The sequence below is a fragment of the Passer montanus genome, unplaced genomic scaffold (genome assembly GCF_014805655.1).
Source record: "Passer montanus isolate IOZ18808 unplaced genomic scaffold, ASM1480565v1 scaffold1, whole genome shotgun sequence".
NCBI classification, from domain to species: domain Eukaryota; kingdom Metazoa; phylum Chordata; class Aves; order Passeriformes; family Passeridae; genus Passer; species Passer montanus.
This window is the reverse complement of record NW_024356504.1, coordinates 23,773,000-23,800,541: the sequence shown is the minus strand read 5'-3', so window position 1 is coordinate 23,800,541 and position 27,542 is coordinate 23,773,000. Positions and strand designations below refer to the sequence as shown.

At 35.4% G+C, this 27,542-nt stretch overlaps 1 protein-coding gene across 4 annotated transcripts in view; it reads left to right on the top strand.

The window, feature by feature from the left end:
• LRP1B (LDL receptor related protein 1B) overlaps nucleotides 1–27,542 on the top strand; it is a 626,536-nt gene that overhangs the window by 453,073 nt on the left and 145,921 nt on the right. For all 4 annotated transcript variants that reach the window (XM_039700520.1, XM_039700493.1, XM_039700511.1 and 1 more), the window contains 10 exons: nucleotides 3,541–3,672; nucleotides 4,837–5,064; nucleotides 7,837–8,011; nucleotides 8,327–8,421; nucleotides 12,015–12,164; nucleotides 20,920–21,060; nucleotides 21,795–21,920; nucleotides 23,063–23,194; nucleotides 25,162–25,296; nucleotides 26,172–26,301. In XM_039700520.1, coding sequence (XP_039556454.1) covers nucleotides 3,541–3,672; nucleotides 4,837–5,064; nucleotides 7,837–8,011; nucleotides 8,327–8,421; nucleotides 12,015–12,164; nucleotides 20,920–21,060; nucleotides 21,795–21,920; nucleotides 23,063–23,194; nucleotides 25,162–25,296; nucleotides 26,172–26,301 — 1,444 coding nt within the window. The remainder of the gene's footprint in view (nucleotides 1–3,540; nucleotides 3,673–4,836; nucleotides 5,065–7,836; nucleotides 8,012–8,326; nucleotides 8,422–12,014; nucleotides 12,165–20,919; nucleotides 21,061–21,794; nucleotides 21,921–23,062; nucleotides 23,195–25,161; nucleotides 25,297–26,171; nucleotides 26,302–27,542) is intronic.

The window sequence follows — 27,542 nt, the reverse complement described above, 5'->3', positions numbered from 1 at the left end:
TAACTTGGCTGAGTACTTTGGCCTTAGGAAAAGCAATTCAATTGGAGGTATTGACAGGGAGCAGAGCATTTGATCTGTAACTGGTTTTAAATATGAGTGGGAATCAATTGCCAGCAATTTGGAAGCACTTTTTGATGTGAATGTAGTGCAGATATTTGAAGGTTTAGGCAGAATTCAAACATTTTGTGCACTGTTAAAGTGTAAGATCAAACTTTGTCTTGCTAAAATCAGGTGCCATGAAGGGACAAGCTCAGTATCAAGTTAATGCAGGGCATAAGCTGGCCGGGAGCTTCTCCCCTAATGCAGAATTTTCTCAGGAATGTGGGCTTGAGCCCCACTTATCTTCCTTATTTTGTGCACTGTTAAAGTGGAAGATCAAACTTTGTCTTGCTAAAATCTGGGGACAAGCTCAGTACGAAGTTAATGCAGGGCATAAGCTGGCTATAGGAAATGCATATTGAGAGGCTGTCAGAGTAAGTTTTCATTTGTCAGACGGTGATAGAATGTTTGAGGGGGTTGTTTTTAAGGGTTACTGGTCAAGAAAAATAAGTATTTTGTTTAAATGAAGTTTTGGAGAGCAGTCAAGAAGCAATGTGACAGCACTGACATGTGTACACCTGTGCACAGCACTGTGAGACAAACTGATTGACAAGCAATCAGCACTGGAAACCAATCAAATAATGAAAAAGGCTGTCCAGTCAGGGAAAATGCCAGTTCTGTGGCTTGCTGTGATCAAAAGGAAAATAGATTGGTGGAAATGATTAAGAAAGGAATAAAGCAGCACAGGGAGTGAACTGTGTTGCTGTATAAATCCATATCACTCCCACAGCTGGAATACTGTATACAGATCATATACAGCACATCAAGAAGGCCTCACAGGCTGATCAGGAGGATGGGACAGGTTTTGCTCTGGGGACAGGTTGGCTGGTGCTGCTGGAAATACCAGTTATAGACAGGCTTCTGTATGGTGGCAGAAATTCTGTGAAATCATAAATGGCACAGAAACGGTGAGTAACAAATGCTTCTGAGGTTATTCACAATAGAAATAGAAGTGTTAGAATGAGCACAAGAAAATAAAAAAGCCAAATTTTTGAGTCGGAGCAATAACAGCGTGCCCTCGGGAGAATTAGTTTTTATTAGGAAATAAAGAGCAGGCTTAGCTGTTATTCCATGAATATGAAAGGAACCTATAAATATGTGTTGCTAGAAGTAATGTTTAGATCATGGTACTTTGCTCCTAGAGTTGTGCACTCAGGTGGAAACAAACACATCTGCTTTATAACACTTCTTTTCCCACCAACTTTGTGTTCTGTGCAATATGGAGGGAGCTGTGATGTGAACAGGACACAAATTGCACTGACTGCTCTTGCTGGATGCTTGGAGCATGCTTGAACTACGACACTCTATTTAAAACAAACATTAACTAACATGTCTTTTATTTTTTTCTTTTGTCTGTTCTTTTTAAATTACATTCCATAAAGCACTACTTTCATGGAAAGACAATATAGGGATTAATTATTCTTAGGCTCAAAGTAAATCCTTGTCACAGATGGTTGTATGCATACAGAGAGGTTGAAATTCCGCAGAAATTACCACTCTGTATTGGCAAATAAATGAAAGAAAATGCTTCTCTGAAAAAAAAAAAAACCACCAAACAAAAATAACCCAAAAAAACAAAAAAAAACCCCAAAAAAACCCCCACAAAAACACCACACCAAAACAGGACTAGATTTTTACAGTCTTCCAGCACCTGTGGAAAAAATGCCAAAAAATTGCAGGAGGTTGAATCTCTAGCTGCTTTCCTGTGATCTCATACAACATAAATGATTCTGTGATCTCCTTCACAATATTTTCAGAACTCTAAGTTGTGTTGTGTTCCTGATGTACATTCCATAGGAATAGATGACTTCTCTTTCCTAATGGAGTATTAATAGTTGGAAAGGCTCCCTGAGCCTTGTTAACTTCAGTATCTTTTCTTCAATTTCACATCTTTTTTGTCTTCCACATGAAATTGTGAACTTATTGCAAGAGATCACCCGGATTTTCTCTGTGATCCTATTGATAAAAGTGATGTTAAATAAATATTCCTATTTTTTAGTTCATGGGAAAAGCTAAGTAGCCTCCAGTGCTGACAGTGCTTAAAAGGGGCACATGGGATGATTTTGTAGAAAATAGTAAAAGCCTGTTTTGTGTGGGTTTCTTTGTTTGTTTTGTTGGGTTTTTTGTTTGTTTGTTTTTGGGTTTTTTTTAAATAGAATCATGACTATGATTGTAATTACCATTTTTCCAAGATTTTGAAAGCTTCTTTCTTCCCACAGGTTAGACAAGTAAGTATGTAGTTAAAGGATTCAGGAACTGCTGGATAAATTTAAGGAAGCATGCACTAGTAGAAAAAAGAATGGTTCAATGAAGGAAACTTTATCCTTAAATTGTAGTGATTGAGTGCTTGAGTTTGAGCTAAATTTATTTTTTAAGGAAATTCATACATTAGATTGCTGTGGTTATCTAATTACTTGTACTGCAGCCTAGCACAACATTAGAGGAATATATTCTGTGCTAATTGGTTTAGTTAATTATAAGTTTGTGTTTGAGTCAGTCAATCTCACTTCCCTTTTCATCAATGTTCATTTTCAAAGGGTATTTTTTTTTAACAAAAGGAAGAATCAACATTACTTTTGTGTTTATGCTTGAAATGTCTCTTCAGCAGTGCTCTGCAGTTTGGGGGTTTATAACAGGGAATGAAGATGATAAGAACAATTTCCAGATTTTGTAAGACTAAGGGAGGTCCTCTCTGGTCAGCTTTCCCCCGCTCTTTAAAACAATTTTGGCACATCTTATTCAATCAGTGAGCTATAGGAACCTACACTTAGGAGAGGTTTTCTTTGAGAAAAGCAGAAATACTTTGCTGTGGTTTTGTTGTGGTTTGTTTTGTTTGTTTGTTGTTTGGGTTTTTTTTGGGTTTTTTTGAGTTTTTTTCCCTTTCAGATTCTCTTTCTGTGTTAGATTTCCAACTAATATTCTAGCAGGGAAATCAAATTAAGAAGAAAATTGAATTTGCCATAGTTCATCTCATAATCTAAGCTTTGACTATTGCTTTCACACAATTAAATCTGTTTTTCAGGTCCATGTGATATTGACATTTTCTTAATCCCATGTGTCTTGATTAGGCATGTATGATTTAAATCTTATGAAAAGGCTGCAAAATTAATATCTCACGGGGAAAACTATATCCAGTTACTTCCTAAAGTTGCAATTAAAAACTGTGGCTGTATTAACAAAACCAAAATTATATGTATAGATAGATATAGATATATCTATATCTGAAGGTTTTTCTATGGGGTGAATATATATATTTTTATAGATATATTCTTGGACTAGAGTTGAATATTAGCCTATAAAAAATTATTAGAGCACAAGCTCAGTCAATCACTTAGATTGGGTTTGTCTTCAGACAGAATTTTTGCCTTCTCCCAGCTGTTTGACAAACCCTGATTTTTAATAAGTGTTTTTACATGTTGTGTTTCAATGATTCTGTTTTAGCCCCCAACCCCTGTGCTGCTAACGAGGGCAGGGGTCCCTGCTCTCACATGTGTCTGATCAATCACAACAGAAGTGCTGCCTGTGCCTGTCCACACCTGATGAAACTCTCTTCAGACAAAAAAACATGTTATGGTAAGTTTTCCTCCCACAGCCTGGCAATTGCATTGATTTTAGAATCAATGAACAAATTAATGTTAAAAATGAAATCTGTACAGTGCTTTTTAATGGTGTGTTTTAAAGGAGAAGCTGCTTTTTGAGAATCGATGACTTATTCTAATAGTTGAGGTCTGTGGTGCTTTGATATTTGTGTTCCTTTGTGCTGCTGGTGTGTGTGATGTGTTCATAAAATTTATCTCTGCAAAACAGAAAGCTTTATACTGAAATGTGCATCCTCCCAACATTCTGAGTCAGGTAAGCTGAATAACAAAAAGATGCTTAATACCTTAAATCTCTACCTGCTCTGGAGTTGTCTTAGTTTCATTTTCAAGGATTAAAAAACAATGAGTAAATATTAGAAGTGCATCCTTGCAGGGGAGTTTTATTTAAAAAAATGCAATACGCACTTTTAAGCTCTAAAAGCCCTTGAAATGTCAAATAATTGTGTGTATTATCTATAAAACCTTGTACTGAATTATCCTTTTTACTGTTGATTTATAACATTCAAGAAATAGAAAAGAAAATAATATTTTGTCATGTCAGTGATATTGCATTAAAAGTAACTTTCACTGTTCATTTGCAGGCGCTTGATCCAATCATTCAGAGTTTTAAGATTAAAAAGAGCTCTGCTTTGCCTTTAATTTATCATCCTTTTTCACTAGTGAAGGTGTAGATTAAAACAACCAATTTGCCCTTTTTCTTCCAGCTGTTTGCTTTTCACACACACACATTTGCTGTTTGCAAAACTTCCCTTTCACGGTGAATCTGCTACCCTGAGATACCAAATGCTAATATCTCTTATGATGTGCAGGTGAAACAGGATTTGTTTGAGTGGAGTAAAGAGGGTGATATGTTTAAAATAACATTTTTAACTTTTTTTCTTTCACATTCATAAGACCATATTGATTTAGAGGTGTGGCAATAATGTCCAATATACAGAGTCTTATATTTTTTCTGTGATTTTTATACTCTATAACATTATTTCTCAAGTGTCACTAGGCTGAAGGTTTTCTGGAGATGTTTAATCACATATATAAATGTCATCTACACATTTGTAAAGTGCTCTCAAATGAATGACTTCTATTTCTGTTAGAGATGTTGTGAAGGGGATGAGGAATGACATTTCTCTTTTTCCAACAGAAAGAAAGAAATTTCTTCTTTATGCAAGGCGTTCAGAAATAAGAGGGGTGGACATAGAGAACCCATATTTCAACTTCATCACAGCCTTCACTGTTCCTGACATTGATGATGTGACAGTCATAGATTTTGATGCTGTTGAGGAGCGTTTATACTGGACTGATGTGAAAACACAGACCATCAAACGTGCCTTCATCAACGGGACTGGCTTAGAAACCATCATTTCAAGAGGTAAACAGCACAGTATTGAAGTAAAAATAATTCCTTCTAGGGAAATGAGCATGCTAAAATAGGAACATGCACGTTGTTCAGATGTGTAACTTGCCCTGGTATTGGATAATTGATCTAAACAATAAGTGAGCAGAATTTTCTTTAGGATACTAGTTCACTTTATTGATTGATAATTCAATTTATGTAAACAAATCGGGATGTAATTTTGCATTGATTTTGTGCAAGATTGAAATGTGTAGTAGAAAAAGGAAATTAATGTCTTGAAGGTAGAAAGAATAAAGATAAAAAGCAGGAGAAGCACAGTATCCTGACACAGCTTTGCACTGGAATGTCTTTTGGCTACCTGTGTTGACCTAGCAGTGCAATTGGCTCTGTCAGGATTATTTTCTCTTTCCAGTCCATGTAAATCTCTCAGCTTTGGGACCACTGGTGAAACCACAACATGGCAGCCTTGTAATTTTGGTCATACTGGTGTAATGTGGTTCTTTTTTTTTTCTGTACAGAATATGTACATAAGCACAAACTTAATAAAGTCTATATCTGATTGGTTCAACACTATTTCAGTAGCCCTGGTACTGAAGTGAAAACCATTTTTTGTCCTTGGTGACATGTGGTTTTTGTTTCCAACCACTGTCAGTTCCTCTCCTGGCAGCACTTGTTGTTCTACTTTGTAATGTACCTACCTGCTTGAAAATAAGAAAAACTGACTATGTGAAAGCAAATTTTGCTAGCTCTGGTTCCCCAACAGTTAAATGAATATTTGGTGGGGAGAAGAGAAAAGAAATACCTCAGTTGTGTAAGATCAGACCTTTTCTGACTTGGAGAAGAAATAAATCATATAGTTGATTATCTGGGGACTTTAGGAAATAAATAGTTCAAACTCTGCCCCTTGTGTCACTTTAGAAGAAATCACTTCTGTGTAAGCACATTTTGGGAAATGTTTGGACAAATATGGCAATTTTCCCATTTTGTACACTGTGAATTAATTTATTTTGTATGGCTACTTTTTCTTTTCCCCTGCTATTTCAGAGACAACTTTATTAACAATCAGATACGTTTTCCAGTCCCGGTAATGAGAGCAAGGCTTAGAATGTCTCCTAGAGATCTTTATATCAGATATTCAGGTGCTCAACAGAGGGACTTGTTGCTTGCTTTTTTTCAAAAAGTAGTAGAATAAAAAAGTTGTTTATTATAGAAAAACCACTGAACTTGTCATGGAACTTAATGAAACCAAAAGAAATATACTGTTCTTTCATATTCCTTTTATTATGGTAGCTTCTGTGGTAGAGGTTTTTGTGGTTGGTTTGTTTTGCTTTGATTTCTTTTTTTTTTTTTTTTTAGTTCCAGATGTAACTTTTTATTGTAAGTTTGAGAAAATGACAATGTTCTGGCACATCAAAACATTATAAAGACTATTTATTATGTGTAAACTACCTCATATGCTTACAGTTATGTTTTTATACTTCTTATAAGAACATAAGAAGCTTTGTGAGCATGTGCTGGTGGGATTCTCTTTGGGTGAAGACTTATGCCAGTGTCACAAAGATGCCAAGTCTTGCTTAAAGCTTTTTTCAGAGTATGAAAATCTTATTTACTAGTTCCTACAAACAAAAAAACACCCAGAGGGGCAGGGGAGCAATTTGAAATGGGTCAAGGACTGTGTGTTTGGTGTCCTTGGCTGCATTCTGTGATGTTGGCAAACTTCCTAATGCCCAATCACTGCTCAGCCTTATGGATGTGCAAAGCAGTGCTCAGCCACTTCCATGTCAGTTTGTCAAGGGCAATAATCCTGTCAGGGCAAATTACCATGTTGACTTGACAGGAGATGTGTATAAATGATCAACTATAATGAATCATTCAATCACCCTTGCCCTGTTCCCTTCTCCACAAAGATGCCAACCACTATTAACTCAGGGCAGAGGGGTGTATTGGTACCTAGAGATGGAGCAGTGACTTTACACCCAGTATTTCAGGCAGATTTTAACACAGATTGACATTTATTTAAATACCTTGCTCAGGAAGCCCATCAAGTTACCAAACCACTCACATCATATTCCTGTTTTGCTGCCTCGGTTAATAGTGGTGCTGTGACCGCCAGCCCCCCACAGCTGCTCCTTCATGGGGAAGAGAATCAGAAGGGTAAAAGTGACAAAAGTCTTGTGTATCTTATAAAAACAAATTAATACAAAAAGTAAAAGCTGCGAACAGCAAGAAAGCAAAATAAAGACTTCATTCCCTACTTCCCATTTGCTGACAGATCTTTTGCCATATCGAAGAAGGCAGGGGAGTAACTTGGAGTCTTCAAAGCCTTCAAAAGTAAAACCAGTGACACAAGTACTTATGAGCCACAGAACTATGCTATAGACCAGTTGTTTTAGTCCAGATCCTCTGCACTGAGCCTTGGTGGAGCTGAAGAAGGAAGGAGGCTTTTAAATTTCAGCAGAGCATTGGTTTAGAATGCCACTGAGCAATAAATGCTTTCTGAAGTAGGAGTATACAATGCAGAAGTTCAGCATTTCTGATTAACTTTTTTGGAACAATAGGTTTCATGCTGTGAATATTCAGTATGATTTTAATGTTCTTAGTGTATCAGGCCTATGAAGAAACATAAAGATTATTAATTCTTGGCAACTAGTTAATAAATCCATCTGAACAGCATATTGCACAGGGTTGTTAAACTGTAAAATTTTTCTTTCTTTCTTTTTTTTTTTATCCCTAACACTGACAACAATCCAGAAAGAAAATCAAACAAACTGCTTTCCCTTTTTGCAGATATTCAGAGTATCAGAGGTCTTGCAGTGGATTGGATATCCCGTAATTTATATTGGATTAGCTCAGAATTTGATGAAACCCAAATTAACGTGGCACATTTGGATGGTTCCTTGAAAACCTCAATCATCCATGGAATTGACAAACCCCAGTGTCTTGCAGTTCACCCAGTAAAAGGGTAAGGTATCCATGGTTGTGATAAATAAACTGCAGTAAAGCTCATCAGAAGGTGGCTCTTCATTTGTATTTTAAGTTTGGCCATGGTGCTTTCCTTCAAACTTAAAAGAACGAATTTTAAAATTTTACTGAAAATATCTTGACTGAATAGTTCCTTTAGAAAGATGCTGATTAAATCATGTAACTATTATTTTATTTATTATTTATTAGTTGTGCACTTTGTCTGGTATAAACTGATGAATGTTTTCACTACTGGCTCACTGGTAACACTGTGTGCACAAAGCAATATTGTAAATATGTAAATTCTCCTCTTCAGGAAGCTGTACTGGACGGATGGCAACACAATCAACATGGCAAACATGGATGGCAGCAACAGCAAAATACTCTTTCAGAACCAAAAAGATCCTGTTGGTAAATACCTTTTTTCCTGTTTCTTTTTTAACTGAGAGTGATTTATTATGGACATTATCTTGAACTCTTAATTTAAATGTACAAGGATGTTTTTCATTTACAGTGATAAGAACAGGGATAAAGATATGAACAACACTTGTGTTATTGTTGTGTTTCACAATTTAAGATGTTTTTGGCCCCTTGAAATCCACTGTAGATTTATTGGAGAATTATTGACTTCTAGGACTACAGTAGACTAAAGGAGAGCCCATCAGTATTTATCAATTTTTGTATCATGGTTCCAAAAATGTGGAGATCAGGGTTTTAATAAGTTGTGGATATATGTGAGAGGATGCTTTGACTGTAAATGTGGATCCTTCCTGGCCAGAATCTCAGCTGCATAATCAAAATATAAACTGGCCCTTAACTTTTCACACAGTGAAAAAAGCCACAGTTGAAGCATCCATTTCATATCATGACTTAGCCTCAGTTTTATTATTTTTGGATTCATATAGTTGATGATAAATTATGGCATTAAAAAAAAGAAAAAAATCTATTTCCGTGTGTATTTTTTTGGTTTTCTTCAAGTCTCTCTTGGTAGATAATTTCATTTTTAGAGAGTTAAAGTGGATATGACAATTGTTGCTGCCTTATTAATGGCCCACCAGTAAAGTGATTTTAAAACATTTATTTTTTTTTACAACTGAATGCATCAAGCAAGCAGAACTGAAAGTGATTTAAAGAATTCAACAAATTTGACATAAGAGCAACATGACATGCATTTTACAGCCTAAATTCAATGAATTTTCTAGAAATTACTTGATAACTGTTTTACTGTTGATAAGATTATCTGTCTATCCACTTGAAGAGACAATTACCTTTTTATCTGGAGAGAAAAGAGTGGCAAACCAACTAATTTTAAGGTGAAGAAAAAGCACTTGTAATAACATTAGAGAAATATTAAGGACAGTTGTGGGCAACACTTTGCACTGAATATTTTGTGATCAGAGGTCACAAGGTCCTAAATTGCAGTGCTTAGGGTTTCCAATATCAAACTCTGAATTAAAATATAGGCAAAATGCCAGTTTCAATGGTTTAAATGTTTTGGGGTGCTTTTTTTGTGGTTTTTTTTTTGTTTGTTTGTTTTTTTTTTTTCCCACTATCATAAGACAGTCCCATGCTAAGAAAAACGAAACCCTTCTATAGATTTAGGAAGTAGCAGTCTTAAAACCTTAATTTAATATTTCATTTGTGCTTTGAGAAAACTCTTTTCCCTTTAATGGAGCTCTGGTTCATACAGTGCTAATTTTGAGTGTTTGGGGAGTTCTCAGTAGATTGCTGAAAAAGACAAATATCTGTTTTATTAGAGTTGGATATCCTGGTAATTGATGGGCTGTTTAGTTTTCTTGATGTAAAATTTCAGAACTTAAAAAATGAGGGAGTTTTCCAGTTTGTGACCTGAGTTATGCTGATGGATTTATTTTTCCTATTTGAGCTCCATCAAAACAAGCAGACAATTTTTCAATTACAGTATTTTATATTATTACCAAGAGTATTTTTAGTTTGGAAATTTTGAGAACTGATACTCTGAGGATGACAGATGGTATAATTTATTTTTATCTTAACTAGTACAAACTAGTTATGTTTTGCTGGTCCGTTCTGCAGTTCTAAAAGTCACCAGTGCTAGCTAACACATATATTTGTCGATAAAAGAACTGGTCGTTGGAGTGCCAACAATCTGTATTCTTAGGAATTCGGAATTCATGCTTCATTTTATACATTGTTGGGCAAATCATTTGCTCATTTGAATTCTCTGAGACCGATGTTGTCCAGTCCTCATGTTCAGATTCACTTTAGCAGCTCATAAGGTTTAAACCAGTCACCTACACTTGAATTCATCATGAATACCTGTGATGCTTATGGCCAATAAACCACTTGTTTTCATAGTAAAGCAGGACAATTCCTGAAAAAGATCAGATATTAAACATGCTCGGCCTACATTAGAAACAATGTATTTTTGCAAAGGTTGGTAATAGGTGGAAAGTATTTGGGGGAGAATAATGTGGTAGAATTGTGTAGAAGGAGACAGGAATGTTTTTCATGTCAGTTGGTGCTGTGTAGGTGGAATGCCTGTGTGAAGAAGCACCAGTTGGATATCTGAAGTATAAAACCAGGCAGGACAGGACTGTGATTGCTGCTCAGCTGGTATTGGCAGTGCCTCACAAACTGATCCCATCCAGGAGCAATCTGTGGGCAGGAGATGTGTCAGATCCCAAAAGCTGCACATCTCAGAGCAGGGGAACCTTCCTGCTGGTGTTTAACCCACACTGATATTTCCAGGGTAGTTCCCTGTGCTGGGAATTCCCTGTGCTGTGCCCGTGTCCAGGATCCCTGGTGCTCTGTGCTCGGAGGGAAGCTGGTTGTACAAACACGAGGATGTGAACCGCGAGAGGAGTCCCTCCTGAAGGCACTGCTCCAGATCCTCCCCCCAGAGTGTGATGTTTCCTCCTGGGGGAAACACTTGCAGAGAGGTGGAAGGAAATATCAGTTCCTGCAAAGGGACTGGGAAGGTGTTTTTTAGGAGCTCAGAAAGCTGTGTCAAATGTGCATGAAGAAGTAGTGACACGATGGCAGCCGTAATGGCTGCAGGTCATGGCACTGCTCTCTCCTGTCAGCTTTTCCAAAACAGCTTTTCCAGGATGGAAAAGACTACAGTACAATATCCAGAGCTTGACCCGTGCAGTGAAATACACTATTTTTTGGCAGCTTGCTGCTGGATGCTTAGCATGAGTTCTGGGAAAGCTGGAGCACCGAAGCAAATTGTTATGGCGGGTATTGTTGCCATGCCAAGAATATTTCACTGTGGAAAATCTCCTGCTACCACTTGAACATTTTTAAAGGATTACAGAAGTCTGAAATACATTATCTCCTAGTTCTTTACTCTTACTTTCAGAAAACTCTATACTTTATTCATTTAGTAGCTTATTTTGCAAGTATCTTTACGTTGACAGTTCTCTTGCTTCAAGCTCCAAAGAACTGATTATGAGGTCAGTTCACTATGAATCAAAATGAAAAGTAATACTATAAATTTATCAGGAGTTTGGATTAGATTTTGCTATTTCATCATCCTAAGCAGGGAGAGAACAGACTTTTTTATAGTTCTGAATCACAAAAAGTACCTTGTTTACCACGTCTCTGTGTATTCATAATTTTAAAATATAAATGATGGCTTCTGGTTTGCATTTACAAGTTGTTAATAACCTTGCTTGGGACCTCAGCTTATTCAAGTAATTCTTCATTGCCAAATAATGCTCTTTCATCAGTCTGTCACTGGTTTTAGTAACTGATGAAAGAAATAAAAGGCAGTAATCTTTCCAAAAGCCTGTTTTTTTCATTGGAAATGATCAAGTGTGGTTTTTCTCTTTTTTGTTTCTTTCTTTTTTTTTTTTTTAGTGTAAGTATATGAGTGACTAGATAACATAATTGTGTGTATATATATTATATTATATATATATATTATATTCCTTAAATGCACTTTCATAATGAAAACAGCCTAGCAAGAAATGTAGATCATCTATTAAAGCCACAGTTAAAGTTGTATGCATTAATTACAGGTTTATCAATAGATTATGGGGAGAACAAGCTTTACTGGATCAGTTCAGGAAATGGAACTATAAGTAGATGCAATTTGGATGGTGGTAATCTCGAAATAATTGAATCAATGAAGGAAGACTTAACAAAAGCCACAGCTTTAACCATTATGGGTAAGTCCAATGATAATATATTTTTTAATTATTCAAAGCTAATTAATAATGAAATATGAGAAGCTTAGGGATGTTAGTGTTGGTTTTATGTAAATTATACATACAGTGCATTTACAAGTCAAACTGTGTTGTCCATGAAAAGTTCTTTGTGTTCAATTGAACAATTTGCAATCTCTATTACAAGGATATTTCTAATTGTAGACTTGCATATATATAGAGAGAAAGAATGAGAGGAATGAAGGTAACAAATTGGTAGCTTATATTTACTATAGTCACATGTAAAGAACTTTGAAAGGGGAAGGAGCTTTTACACTGTTTATTACACAGAATTATCCATTATGTGTTTCCTCTGCTCAATCCCTCCTACATAGTTCAGAATATTCCTAGTTTGTTGGATTGCCTGGCACTTTGGGAAGACTTCTTTGGGTTATGAATTGATGATTGAGGATTTGGATGTTCAGATGTCTGCTCATCTTCCATGTATTAAATTGATTGAAAGAAAAATATTCTATTTGTTACAGTTTGTAAATATGAAATTTTTAGAATGTTCAAAAATACCTATCAGAAAAATCAAAAGAATGGTAGCATAAGGAAAAATTCCCCAAAAAACCCCCAGTGAATTGCTGATCACTGAATCTTATAAAAATATTGCTTCAAATGGACTTTTTCTCATATGCACCTTCAGCTCTTGGTTGTTGTTGTAGCTGGGACAGAATGTAGTAAGAAATTCCAGTTTGACTCAGAATTTTCATTTATGCTTCTGCTTTTTTAGAGATGAATTCAGATCTTTCCATATTTCCTGCAAATTACTGACCTCTATTCTGACTCACTTAAAAATCACTTGTATTTATCTTGGGTATTAAAAAAAAAAAAGTTCAATTGGTAAGCAGACTTTTGTTAGGATGAGTGGGTTATCAACTACCAGTCTTTTTATTAAATATTTTTATACTTTTATTAATGCTTATATTTATTATTATTTTATATTTCTTCTTAGGAAATACTTTATTTGATTAATTCAATAATAATTATGTACATATAGGTGGCATGCTAGTGAAGATTAAATAAGATTTATTGATTTTTTTAAGCACATGGTGTAAGTTGTATCATATTTAAAGTGGTAATTATTAAATAAGATGTATTATACACCCATTTGGCCAGTACTGAACTGTAAATGCTGTCAGTATCTGTTGGAGATTTTATGCTTTCATATATGCATTCATAACCGTGAGCAGGTTTGGTGTCAGAAGGAATCATGAATGTTAATTTGGACAAATTGTTTTTCATTGATTGGATTGTGACTGGAAGTAGACTGAATAAATGACCATTACTCTGGGGAGCTGTTGGAAGTCTTTACCAGGAGGTGTAAAGTGTGTTTTGTTTGTTCGTACTGAGCTGGTGGTGGTGTCAGGTCCTCCTCACCTGCCATTCACAGAATCTACAACAGTGATGATCCCTCTGGGACAGGGAATAAAGAGTTTATAGCTGCCATGTAAAGAATAGTGCATGAAAGTAATTGAATTTTTGCACATCTGGAGATGGAAGAATACCTGCTGTGTAGGTTTTATCACATGTACCTCTACTATTCATAGTTTGGGATGCTTGTTTTTTATGGGTGATGTCAACTCTTTCTCCTCAAAAATGGTGAACAAAACTTACAAAGAGTTTGGGGCTTTCTGTTTGTTTTGCTTTGGGATTTTAGAATCATAATTGTGCTAAACTGCATCTTGATGTTGCAGTGGGATTCCCCATAAAAATCTGCTGGAGAAAAAGCACAAGCACATACAGTTTTATCAGCAGTATTGTTTGTGCTGATTGAGAAACATTAATAGTCCCTGCATTCATTTCTCCTGTAAGTTTCCATATTGTGGAACACACCATGGTAACATAAATGCCATTTATTTTCCTAAAGAGTGACTGGATGCACCTCAGCTTCTTACAAGCTGCCTTTTGTGCATGTAAAGTGGGTCAGAACAGAAAATCCCGTGCCATGTGAAGCAAGATAAGAGAACTCTAATTGATAAATGGTCATAACTAATAATATAAAAGTAAAAAAGAATTACTAATTTGTTCCAATGAAAGATTTAATGCGATAGTGTATGAAAATTTACTACCCCTGCTGATCTGCTTGTCTACAAGTTTAATCAGAGGTTTAAGCAGGTGAATCACAGTAATTGCAGTGTTTATTGCATCATTTTCGCTCCTATTACTAAATTTTCTTGACTGCTTGTATCTAAAAACACAGTAAACACAATAAAGCATGAATGAAGAATTTCTCCTCTGTGAATACACTGAGCTTTTTTTTTTGTACCATTTGAATTAATCAGTGACTGAAGAGAGAGATGATACCTGTGCCCAAACTATTAACTCTTTTGTAGGATTTAATTTCTGCTCAGTGGTGGAGAGTTCTGTATTCTTCAGCTTTCTTTTGCATTATTCTGTCTTTTGCATTTAGTGTTTTCCCATATAAAATCAGTAGTTTGGACAGCTATTTTCTTTTTTTTTTGTATATTTTACTATATGGTCTTGTCATATTGTTGCATTGTGTTTTCACTGAACAAAAAAAGGAGATGAAGTTTGGTATTTTGAGACTCCCTCTGTACAGTTGTGTCACCAGGTCACAGAGTTGGTCACTTGTGGATCACCAGGACCTTTACTGGACTGAGGAGCTGAAACAAGGACACAGTGGAGGGCACTTCAGTGGATTTGAGGGGATGGTAATGTGGTCTGAGGTAGCCCTGGCTCGCATGCACCCATTCCCTGCCAAGGCTAGGTGCTCTGAAGGGGGAAAGATCTTCAGAAAAAATGAATTTCTGATAAATTTACTACACCAGTGATGCCTCTTCAAGCACCTCAGCTGTTGATTTTGAAAATTTTTTTATCAGTTTGGGAAACATCTTCCGCAGCCATCAGTCTCCTTGTCTCAGAGACACCCCAAAAGAATCCCACAGCCTGTGTCAAGAGCTAATGCCTTCCGTCCCATGTCTGGACAGAATTTTGCACAGAAAACTCACAGATCTGACAGTTCCCAGTGGCTTTTGCTGCATCTTACACTTCATGTTCCAGAAGATTTCTCAGAGATATAAAAATGGTGATGACTGGGAGGCTTGGCCCTCAACCAAGACTTCTTCAGTTTGCCTTGGAAATCTGTGTGCTGTTCTGATAGCTCGAGTTGCTTGATCTTTGATTCAATTAGTTTCAGTATTGGAAAAGAGAGGCAGTTAGGCCTTCCATGGTTGTGTTCTATGATTTGAACTCTATAGACACTGCCAGTGAAGTCAGTAAAGTTTTTGGTTTGCTTTGTAATGCAATTTATGGAGTGGTTCAGAGCTTCACCAGTAATGAGGATCTCCTTTAGCACGACCTCTCAATCTCCACATTGTTTTTATTGCTTCCAATTCCTCTATTTTAGCATTGCAGTTTAGCTGTTGGAAGCCATTTGGAACTTGCCACTTCTGTTTCAGATGTTTGCTGCTGTTTGGTCCTTTCCAGGCTCTGTTTAACATTTTCCTGCTATTGCATTCTTTAGTGGAAGCTTAGAGAAGGTAATGATAAGACATAAAAAATAATGTTAGCAAACAAGCTGGTGCCAAGGTAACTGTCAGGTTTATCCTTGAGGGGAATGGAAACAACATATAATTCACATCTTTCTGTATTTTGGGTCTTTCATTTATTGGTTTTCTACTCAGCAGTGTCAGTCATCTTTATTTTCCAATATGCTGAGCAAAATTCCTAGTCTTTTGGTGCCTGCTTTTGCTAAACCTTTTTGAACATGTACATATCAAGTGGAATATTATTTTCATCCCCATTTTTTCATGGGATGAAAATAATATTCCATTTCATATGTACAAAATGGCTATTTTTTCCATGCTATTAAGCATACAAAAAAAAAGTTTGCTGCTGCCACTCTGTATTACAAAAATGTTGTAAAGGGATGAAAATAATATTCCATTTCATATGTACAAAATGGCTATTTTTTCCATGCCTTTAAGCATACAAAAAAAAAAAGTTTGCTGCTGCCATTCTGTATTACAAAAATGTTGTTGTAAAACTCTGAAGTCATACGTGCTTTTCTACTCTTCCCACTTTTTGTTTAAATCCATATTCACCCTGCAAGATGTCAGTGTATGCAACATCAGCCATTTTTAATTCATCTATCAGTCAAAAACCACATGCACACTTTGTCTAGTACCTCCCAATGGTTATTGTCTTCCATTTGGTCATAACAATTTTCTTCTTTACTATGTAAACTTGACATTTTATTGTCTTCAAAGACCTCTGCTGGTTTTTTTTAGTCATTTAAAAGCTTATCTGATTCACAACACCCTGTGCCCTACATAATTTTCAACACCTGCTGCTGGCACAATTTAAAAGTTGGTATCAAATAGATCCCCTGTTCTGATATTCAGCATGTTCCATGTGAAAGAATCTCTGAATATCTTATACAGTATAGCAAATTTCTTTTCAACAATAATAAAATACTTTCTATATTTGTCTTTGAGTTTAACCTACCATTCAATATCTGATTTTAGCCATTTTCCTGGTAGCCAATGTTTTGAGTGAGATCAAATGATAAAGATGTATTTGGAATTCTGCATAAAATCTCATTTCCTGCCTTCCAGGTTACTTAGTGAAAAAGGTCCCTTGACTGTTATTGAAACTGGTTAGAAATTTTCCTTTGATGTGAGAGCTGTATTTCTGTGTTGGTGAGCAGAGTCATTATTTCACACAAGCTGAGTTGCAGAGGAGCTCGCAGCAATATCTGACGTGTTTCCAAACTGGTGTGTTGTTTCTTGAATGACAAATGACTCTCAATGAGAAACTAGAAAAGTATTGATTAGTTACTGTAAGTCTGTAGCTGAGAAGAAAGGGATGCTGAAGGCTTCTGTCAGCAGTTTTGGTGAAGTCTTTTTGTTGGATTTTGTATCAGGTCCTCACAGAAATACAATTTACACAAAACCACAACATTCAGCTCATGTCTCTACAAAATAGGAATATAATGAGGATATAATTTGTTGTGCATTTGGGGTTTTTTTAGCATACAGAAGAGTAAATCGATGTAGTGAATGATTTTATGTGTAAGTGCTATTTCTGTTGAAGTTCATATGAAAAAAAAATTCAGTCGGCAATACAACAAAATCAAATATACATAATAGTTTTTCAATGGGCATGCAGATATTAGGAGAACACTTTTAGAACAAAAAGTGTATATAAATATAGCTATCAAGTTGTATTATCAAACCATCAAAAAAGAAAGTAACAATTATAGTATTTCATTTTAGACAGAAAATGTAGGTTAATATTACCAAAATATATTTATGCTCCTGTTTACTTTCATCGTGCATTAGATGATATATTGGTTATTTGATTTTTGTTTCATCCTAAATAAAGTTTCAAAACTAACACCACAATGCTTTCCTAGTAGCTCAGATGGAGGGAGCTGTGACTTTGCTGGACCTGTTTGCAAAGTGAAAGGGGCTGCTCAGATCAGGGGACTTCAAACACGCACACCTTAATTTTCCAAGTCATCAGTCTTCTAATTGCCATAACACCATTCATTACGTTAGCATTAATATATGAAATATATCTAGGCAATTTGCCCGGTTCTAAGTGCAGTACATAGTTGTCTTCCATAAATACTCAAACCACCATTAATGAAAACTAATGGCCCATCAAAATTTGCATTCGGAGTGCTACTTGAAGTCTCCAAAGGACTGTCCACAAAGCTAGGGTAGCAATTTTTGGCATCTGAAGTTGCTGTTTCCCAATATGTTGCTGCACTTAATGCTAATTACCCAACAGAATGGATAAATACAACAATTTTAATATATATTATAACCCAGTTTCAGCAACAAGATTGTAATTAGTGATCAAGCAACATTCTTGTTAGCATAATCAAGCAAATAAATCACTTTCATTTGATGCTTAAAGGTCCAAAACAGCATTTTTTCTTCCCTTGTGTGTGAAAGCAAGTTGTCCTTACGCTGAAGTGGGTTTTTTTTGTAAAATAATCTACTATATTTTAAAATTAATATAGAAATAATTAGTTAATCCTCAATACTAGACATCATAGATGAGTTGTCTACTGACAGAATATCAATAATGCAGAGAGAAATAGTCCAAATTTAACTTAGAATTATGGTCAAAAATAGACATGTAATTGTTTTGTTTTGGTTTTTTTCCCTTGATTTGAGACTGTAGTGGTGTTTGTTGGTCACTTAGCAGTTTCTGAAGAATTGAAACATTTATTTCTTCAGTTTTAGGGCATAACTGGCAAGTTTTTGGTAGTCATAAGACTACCTCAAGGTGTCTGTACTTCAGAATTTGTGTGTTGTTTTGTTCTGGCATATTGGTTTGGGGTTTTTTTAGATTGGTGGGTTTTTTTGATTTTATTATATATTTTTACCTTTTGGGATGTTTTTTTCTTTATTTTTAACTATACTAGTTCAGGATTTGCATGACCTTTCTCACGTAAATCCCCCTACTCTTTGTCTCTTTCTAAAAGTCATAGTGTGCCATTCCATGTAAGGGAAGAATAAACACTAGTTCAGTAAGATTTTGTAAGTTACAATTTATTTAAAGGTTTATCCTGGTTTCACATTAACAAGAATGAAAGTGGAAGGTAAAAGAATAATTTTGAAGAGTATTGTGATATTTTATGTGTGAATTGTTGTGATTTGTCCTTTATATTGGTGTAGGGGATGTAGGAGACGCCTCGACGTCTGCAGTCACTGTTGAGAACCTTAGGATTACTAATGAGTTTATGAAGTGTTATTTTTGTCACCAGAGGAGAACAACTTCAGGATCTGATGAGTCTGATATCATTGATGGAAATTGTTTATACACTCTCAACTGTGCACGGAAGCAGATGTGGTCTCGTTGAGTACCTCAATAAACAAAAGAGGTTCCTGATGGAACATTCAGCTGCTCATGTAAAAATCAGTTTGGCTCTGTATTTATTACGAAAAAGGAGGAATGAAAATATTTGTGGTGTAGATAGTCATTGGTAATTAAACTCCTTGATTACGTACATGCCATGTGTTCATCTCTTGGTAAAACAATATGACAAGTTGGTTATTTGGAGTTTTTGCTTCTTTTCTTTTCCTAAGGAGACAGGCAGGTCAGCCAAGGACAGGTCTGGGAGTTTGTTGAAACCATAGCCAAAATTGAGGTTTTGCACGAAATACTAAAGAAATGACTAAAACAGTCTGATTACTTGAAATAAAGGATGAAAACACCAAAACCATATGTAGTTTGCTTTCTTCTGTACCCTAGTCTTACAAAACAACTCATTTTTATAAATGGATTTGGATATGTAAAATGTAAGTTCATGTTACTATGCACAAAACATCAGTCATTATTTAATTTGGTTAATTTAATTAAATTAACCAAAATTATTTAATGGCCTTTTCTAATTTGTGGTCACAAAGAGGATGTGAAGAACAAAAACTCTTCCTCACATACAAACATTTCATTGAAAAAGTTCACCAAACCATAAGGATTGTGGGTCATTATCTAACAGGAAAAAAAAACAACTCCAATTCACAATATTTCATGTATGGATTATAGCACACAGACGATTTCCCATTTTTAGCTTTAATGTGCCTTTTTGTTATAATTGACACAATCAAAATTGGACACAGGCACTTATTTTAAGCATTTTCTGATAAAATTTTCTTTAGATGTAAGCTGCTGTTCATTGATCATTATTGCATGATGATGTTTTGAATCAGTCAATTTTAGACTGACTAGTCAATGTAAGAAATTATAGGTTTTCTTTAAATTTTATCCAAATTTTAATAGAGAGTTCAATTTGTGTCTCCAAATCTTGGTATTTAAAATATTTTTCATTCCACAGATTCTAGTCTTATATACTTGTGGAGAGTATGTTTTAGATTTTTCCTGGATATTTTATTTTTTGCTGTAACTTTTTACAGTTACCACAGTGGAAATTATTTTTAGATCTGCACTTTGATTTTGTCTATCACAAATCACTCGACTCTCTGGCTCTATAAATCTGTTATTTAAATATTAAAACTGTAGTGTAGGCAAAAATTATTTTTACTGAAAAGAGAATTAACTCAAAGTGAAGCTAATGCACAATATTTGTTGGGAAGGCAGTGTTCCTGAAGTTTAAAGGTTTTCAGTTGAAGGTTTTACTATTGGTTCCTCTACAGTAATTATCTTTTCTGTCTGAAATGAAGAGCCCTGAGCCCATCCCATTATTCATCTGTGAGGACTCCTGGCAGGGACAATCACAAGATTGGCTACAGTCTTCAGCCATTAGTTCACTGAAGTTTGAGCTTGAAATCAAAGCTGTTAAAATTGTAATTCTGAAACATTGGGAGGCAGTGCCTGTTTTTCAATTTTTTTCAGGATTTCTTAATAACTGATTGTAACTTTTTAAAAAATAAAATATTTAGTTTAATATTTCAAGCAATTTTGTTTGCTTGTGAAAATGAATTTCTTCCCTAGGGTAACACTAGAATTTCCAGATAGATATGAAAAATGAGGCATTTTTCTGTGCAGGTAGCCTTAAATCAGCAGTGGTCTCAGCAAAAGTAAAACTGGTGAAAACTGCTTTCATGTCTGCAGAATCTTAATAACACAATTTCTTCAGATTTTCTCTATAACCTCTTTAGGTGATTTCCCTTAAAACAGATCTCAGAATTAACATCAAAAGCTTTTTCCCACCATAGGTCTCAACCACATACTGTTTGATAGTGATCCTCCTAATTTCTGAAACTAAATTTTACAGATAAAAAGCTTTGGTGGGCAGATCAGAACTTGGCTCAGATTGGCACCTGTAATAAAAAAGATGGAAGAAACCCAACTGTCCTGAGAAACAAAACTGCAGGTGTGGTTCACATGAAAGTGTATGATAAGGCAGCACAGCAAGGTAAGTCACATTTGAAGGATGTTTAACCTATTTTTAGAGTGCACAGTATCTTTTCTTATGTGATTCTCCCAATGTGAAGAAAACAATAACTTGTAACCAATTAATTCCTTGAGTATCTTAGTGAATTTAAATTTCTCTTCATGAAGTTTCAAATTTCTGAGATGTGTTTAGTTTACTGTATATAATGTCTGCTATAAATCCTTTTAAAATATATTTTCCATTACTTAACTATTGTAATACTCAGGCAGTTAGGAGCATGGATTTGTGATACCACTTTAGAATATATCTTAAATATACTAAAAATGGCTCATTCATGAAGATAACAAGGCTAATATAATATTTGATGATTGAATAGGACATAACCAATGATTTGTTCGTGGTCTAGATTAAGATACACTAATGTCAGTGAGATTTCATCATTAACTCAACAGAGAATGTTCAGGTTTTTCATATGCTTCTACTTTAAAATAGGCAGATTTTTCAGAAAACAGGATTATTTATGTTCCGAGGGGAAATGTGGGGTTAAAATTCTGCATGAATATGCAGAATTGAATGCATGAGTGAAGCATGGAAAGGTATATGAATTGATGAAATATTTTATGCATATCTCAATTTTTTAATAGGTTATCTGAACAAAAACTGGAAATAATAACAGTATATTGACAAGACTTACTTTTTAGCCAGGGTTGCATTGCTCAGTGTTGGTTTCTCTTGTCTCTTCTATCTTGTCATAGGCAGCAATTCCTGTCAGTTAAACAATGGGGGATGCTCCCAGCTTTGTTTGCCAACATCAGAAACCACCAGAACTTGTGTGTGCACAGTAGGCTACAACCTCCAAAAAAACCGTATGGCCTGCAAAGGTAAAATGGCTTTTAGCATTTATTTTAACCAACTTAAGTTCCAGGGGAACATTGCAATGAGTAAATAAACTTACTTTAGTCATTTTCAGTTAAATAACTATGCTTAATATGCTTGATTGAAGCAGTAACAGAGAAATGTCTGTTGTGGTTAGGACAGAGTTAAATTTAGCTTTTCATTAAATTAATATCATTCAAATAAATAAATTTCTGTGGTAACGCCAGTTACTTTTTTTTTGATGGAGACAGAAAAGCAGACCATATGAACCATCATTCATAAATTTTTGTTCAAGGTCATATAACTTATCTTTAGATTACAGGCTACAAGTATCTGAATGGTTGGGTATCTCATACTATTGTATTGCTCTTAATATAAAATAAACCCCACTTTTTTCCTTAAATCTTTTTATTTTTTAAGTTGGCAGAAGTCAGAACATAGCTCACAGCCAAAGTCTTACTCTTTGCCTGAATAATGCAAAACAACCTTATGGTCAAGGTGTCTTATAGTTTTATAAGTTCAATATTATTTGTAACTATTAATTAGGACCAAGTAATTAATGAGAGTTACTATGTAAGAAGAAGTCTACACAGTAGAATTCATTCCTACTTAAAATAAAGAGATGCATTTGAAATTTGATTAATCAAACACAAAAGTAGGCATTTAAAATGCGTCACTAAAACCATGTAATTCTCTCTGCAGAGGAAATGTGCATAACTGAAGTGAGATGAAACCTGTACCTCAAAAGACAATTTACTTTCCTGTTTTCCACAAGTTCTTTAAAATTATCTCTTGCTGAATATGTTCACAAAGCACAGATGTGCACTGAAAATATTCTTAAATTTCTCATAATTCAAACCCATTTTTTTTCTTAAATTGCAATTTTCATTTCTGTTAATTTCCTGATTATAAGGTGGTGTTTGAAATGGACAGTGATTCCCTTCTCTTGATTGGACCACGTTTGTAATTTAATTAGAAATGCACTGTAATAACTCATGGATGTCTTTTCAAAGATCTGGAGTTGTCACTCTGAAAAACTGTGGAGCACTTGTGGAAAATTATGTCCAATGTATGTTAGCTCCTCTAATCTTGATTATTTGGGAAGTTTCCACTTTGCTCTCATTGGCTGCTTTATTTATTTCTTTAGGTATTGAATCATTTCTCATGTACTCTGTTCATGAGGGAATTAGAGGAATTCCTCTTGACCCAAGTGATAAAATGGATGCTTTAATGCCTATATCTGGGGCTTCATTTGCTGTGGGCATAGACTTCCATGCAGGTAAATATAAAGTTAAATCACTTAAAAGCCAGAACCTTTGTACGCACACCTGAGATGAGAAAGACTCTGTTACAGAGATTTAATCTATTCCTGGAAAAAGACACAGGTGAGACAGAAGTTGTAACCACACGTGATCATGAGAGGGACTACTAAGACAATGCAATTTTTGACTTTTTGGAAAAATCGAAATTTGAGGCTGGATGAAATTGAGGTTCTCCAGTTTGGCTTGGTGAAGTCACAGCACAGGGAACATGACTAGAACTGGCAGTGACAAATGCATTGCAAAGTTAAATGTAAATGATGTGCAGCAGTGAAATCACAAGGGGATAGTGTGTTATAAAAATGTTATAGCTTTCAACAGCATTTCAACTTCAAAAACATCTGTTTTTCTCAGTTTGATAACTTACATTGAATTGTATAAATTCATTTCTAAAACCTACATATATCAACTATGATTCAGAAAGCAAATGGAGGTCGTTTCAGATTTCTTTGGTTTTTTTGCTTTCCACTTAATGAATGTTGCTTTCATTTCACTCTTAATCAAGAAAGATTCCCAAATTTTGCTGTTATCTCAGTAATTTAGGTATGCAATGTGTATAAAATATATTTACATATGCTAGTAGTACAGTGTATCATAATTAAAAGTCTAATGACAGTGTTTTTGCAGAGATGAACAAGCTAGAAGATGAATACACCTTTTCTCTCCCTATGTTTTGATAATTCTAACTAAATTCTAGTTAGCAAATAGCAAAATGTATGACTCTCATATTTGCTTTGACTGCTTGAAGTCAGGATTGCCATTTGTTTAGTTGCTGGTAGGGTAAGATTCTTGAGCATACCAATAATGTTTGGTCACAAATAACTATCTTATTTTATAAATATATCTATCAATCTACACAAATATTCACACAGACATATATATATATAGATACATGTGTAAATATGTAGGTATGAAATATAAATATTTATATAGGTAACCTTTCTATGCTGTATATAGAAATATATATTCTATAAATACACTAGTATGGAATTAAAAGCAGATTTACAAAGTATGAAAACATAATAAAGGAACAAATATTTAATATCTCTCTGCAAAGCATCTCAGTAAGGAGGTAATCAGTTCATTACTTTGCAAGCAGGATGTTGGTTACAGCTTATTTACAGAACCGTGTCAGTGAAAATAGAGACAATCCTGCTTGAGGGACATTCTCATTTTGTTTGCCCCACCTCTTTTTTGAGACTATTATGTGCCACAGAGGGCACATAATAGGGCAGTTTGTGTCTGTGCTTGAGCCACATCAAATTCTGCATCTGGCTGTTGAGTTTAAATGGTCAAGCAGTCCCTTTATTCCACTTTATGGACAATCACTGCAGCAGAAAGGCAGGAAAGACAGCTAGGATGTCTTGAAACACCAAACAAAAAGTGGAAGCTTGTCAGGACATTTAAAATAAAAACGGACTTGTGGATGGAATATATTTTTTTATTCTTTTGTCAGCATATCACTGTCAAATGTCACTTTTTATTTCCCAAGTTAATTTTTTTTCCCTTACACTGTTAAAATTCAATGTGTCTGATTACTGAAGGAAAAGTCTGTACAAGCAGTTTTACACTGTAGGTTTTCAGACTCCTGACTATTTTGGAATAGTGACAAACAAAATAGTATGTTTTTGAAGCATTTATTCCATTAGGGAAAAGGTAAAGACAGCGTATTTATTGTGATTTTTAACAGAGGTAGTAGCTTCCTGTCATAGCCCTATTGTGCTACACGTGCTGTACCAAACAATGTAGAATTCTGACAGAATTATTTTAAACAAAGTTCAAGAAAGGCAAACAAATGAGGAATTAAACCTGATAATTTTGATACTTAATAGACGTTAAAGCTATAAGTGGCAATATTTACAGTTGTTAATGCAGAAACTTGGACTGAAGTGAATTAATCTGAGAATCATTGGCACGTGTTTTATAGGAAACGATACAATCTATTGGACAGACATGGGTTTCAACAAGATCAGCAGAGCTAAGCGAGACCAAACCTGGAAAGAAGACATTGTCACAAACGGTCTGGGGAGAGTTGAGGGCATTGCAGTGGACTGGATAGCAGGTAGGTCTGAGCTCCAGGATGTGTCTGCATGGGGAATAAATCACATGGGACTCCATTTTCTTCAGGGTGGAAAAAGGCCCATTCTTTATTCACATAACTCCTTTTAATACAGTTTTAGAGACCGCGTGTGGGACTCCAGTTGGTTAGCAGTTTTCTTGCCAATTACTTTATTGGTTACTAACAAGTTGTTACTCTGTATTGATTGGTCACTCAGACTCTCAGTGTGTATGTACAGGGAAGTTGTTTGTGAAAGATAGTTTTCATTTTTCTGTCTAAGGGTGCAAAAACAGTTTATACAGGTGCAAGCTGTTTTTTACCCAGGAATAGATGGTTATACTAACGAATCGCTCACAACAGGATTCCTTTCACATGGGAACTTGCAAAATATAGCTTTCACAAGGCCAGCCACTGATTCCAGGAGAGCAGGCTTAATTTTATGAAGCCTTTCTCTATGATTTTTCTATCTTACTGCAACATTTGTCATCATTTCTGAGAGGAAAGGCTTGCCTCTTCAGCCCAAGGTTAAATAACTTTGATTCCTTTCAGCTCTAGTTTCTAGTATTGTAAATGTCTGGAAATTACTTATGTATGTATATATATATAATATATATATATAATTATAATAATATATATAGATGTAATTATAATATATATGTATATATATATGTATGATGGAATTTCCTAGATGAACAGTTTCAATAGTAGTTTATGCTTTAAGAAGGCTGGCTAGGACTACAAATTACAAATATAATGCCTATGCAATTGAAAATAGAGCAGTTAGTTTCTGGTTCTGATATAAGCAGAAGTAGTCTGTTTAAGCAGTAGTTTTCAATTAGCCATTCCTTCATGCAGTGACTTCAGGGTGTTTTTTCCAGGCAACATATACTGGACAGACCATGGCTTCAACCTGATCGAGGTGGCGCGGCTGAACGGCTCGTTCCGCTACGTGGTGATCTCCCAGGGGCTGGACCAGCCACGCTCTATCGCGGTACACCCAGAGAAAGGGTAACATGTTGTTCCTAAAGTACACAGGGCTTTTGCTTTGCTCTCTGTATTCATAACATTCTGTAAGTTCTTTGCAAAATAGTTTTGGTTTTCTGAGGAATCCTTTTACCGGAAGGTTAGGCCTTGCTTGGAAGCATGTTTTGATCTGAAGTGCCCAACAAATCCAAGGAAACCACGTCAGCTGATGAAGGACTTCATGATGAAATCCCAGAGCAGTGTAATCCTTGGTAGTTATGAACTCCAGGGTCATGTAACATCCCAGTGCAACAGCCAGGGAGAGTGGCCAGGGTAGCTGAAAGCCACGTGAGATGAAAGTTGTGGATTGGAGAGTAACAGCTGGCAAAAGTGACATCTGTAGTCACCCAGCTGATTTTTGAGGGCAGGGACTACCCTGCAGCGTTGAGAGAAATATGGAATGTACCATCCCCTTCCACCTCCACAAATTTTGTGGAATCCCCCATCCCTGGAGTTGTTCCAGACCAGGCTGGATGGTGCTCTGAGTAACCTGGTCTAGTGGAAGGTGTCCCTGCCCATGGTGAGGGGGTTGTTTAGGAGAATTAAGGAGAATTTAAGGAGAATTAGAGGACCAAAGACTAGTTTTATGTGTCTGGTAGAACAGTGTATATTCTACAAAGGAAGGAAATATTCATTTGTTTTATAATATTGTGGTGACTTGAGATGTCTCCACTCAGTTCCTCCAGGAGAAGCACAGCAACATTTTGCTAGGGAAGTACAGGGCTGCCTTTCTGTGCCAAGATTAAGGCCTTTTTTCCCTTTGCATTATTGTTAAATCTCTTCCCCCTTTTGAGGTAAAACTTTCAAAGGTGTTCTTCCCTCCCTTTGCCTTGACTTCACATTCTACATTTGTCTGGAAGCTGGAGTTGACAGCTGTAAGAATAGAGAAGAAAATAGCAGTTATTAGAGCTCATTGAATCTGTCAGTTATGCCAAGATGGGAAGCAGGCAGTATTCAGCTGGTTGGTGACATTATTTATTGTCACTGAGGAAAAAGTGAGGAACGTGTAGCCCTACAAAAGGGTGTCTTTGTCCCTCATCAGGTATATTTATTCATATATTTTTTGGCAGATGTTTATGGCTTTCTTTGGATAATTTTAGATTCATTTAACCTGCTAATTATGGGTTGGTTTAAGGAATAATTTGAGTATAGGAATATAGAAGGAATATTTGAGGAATTTGAGGAATCTCAATAAGGAATATTTGATTATGTTGAATGTCTGCTTT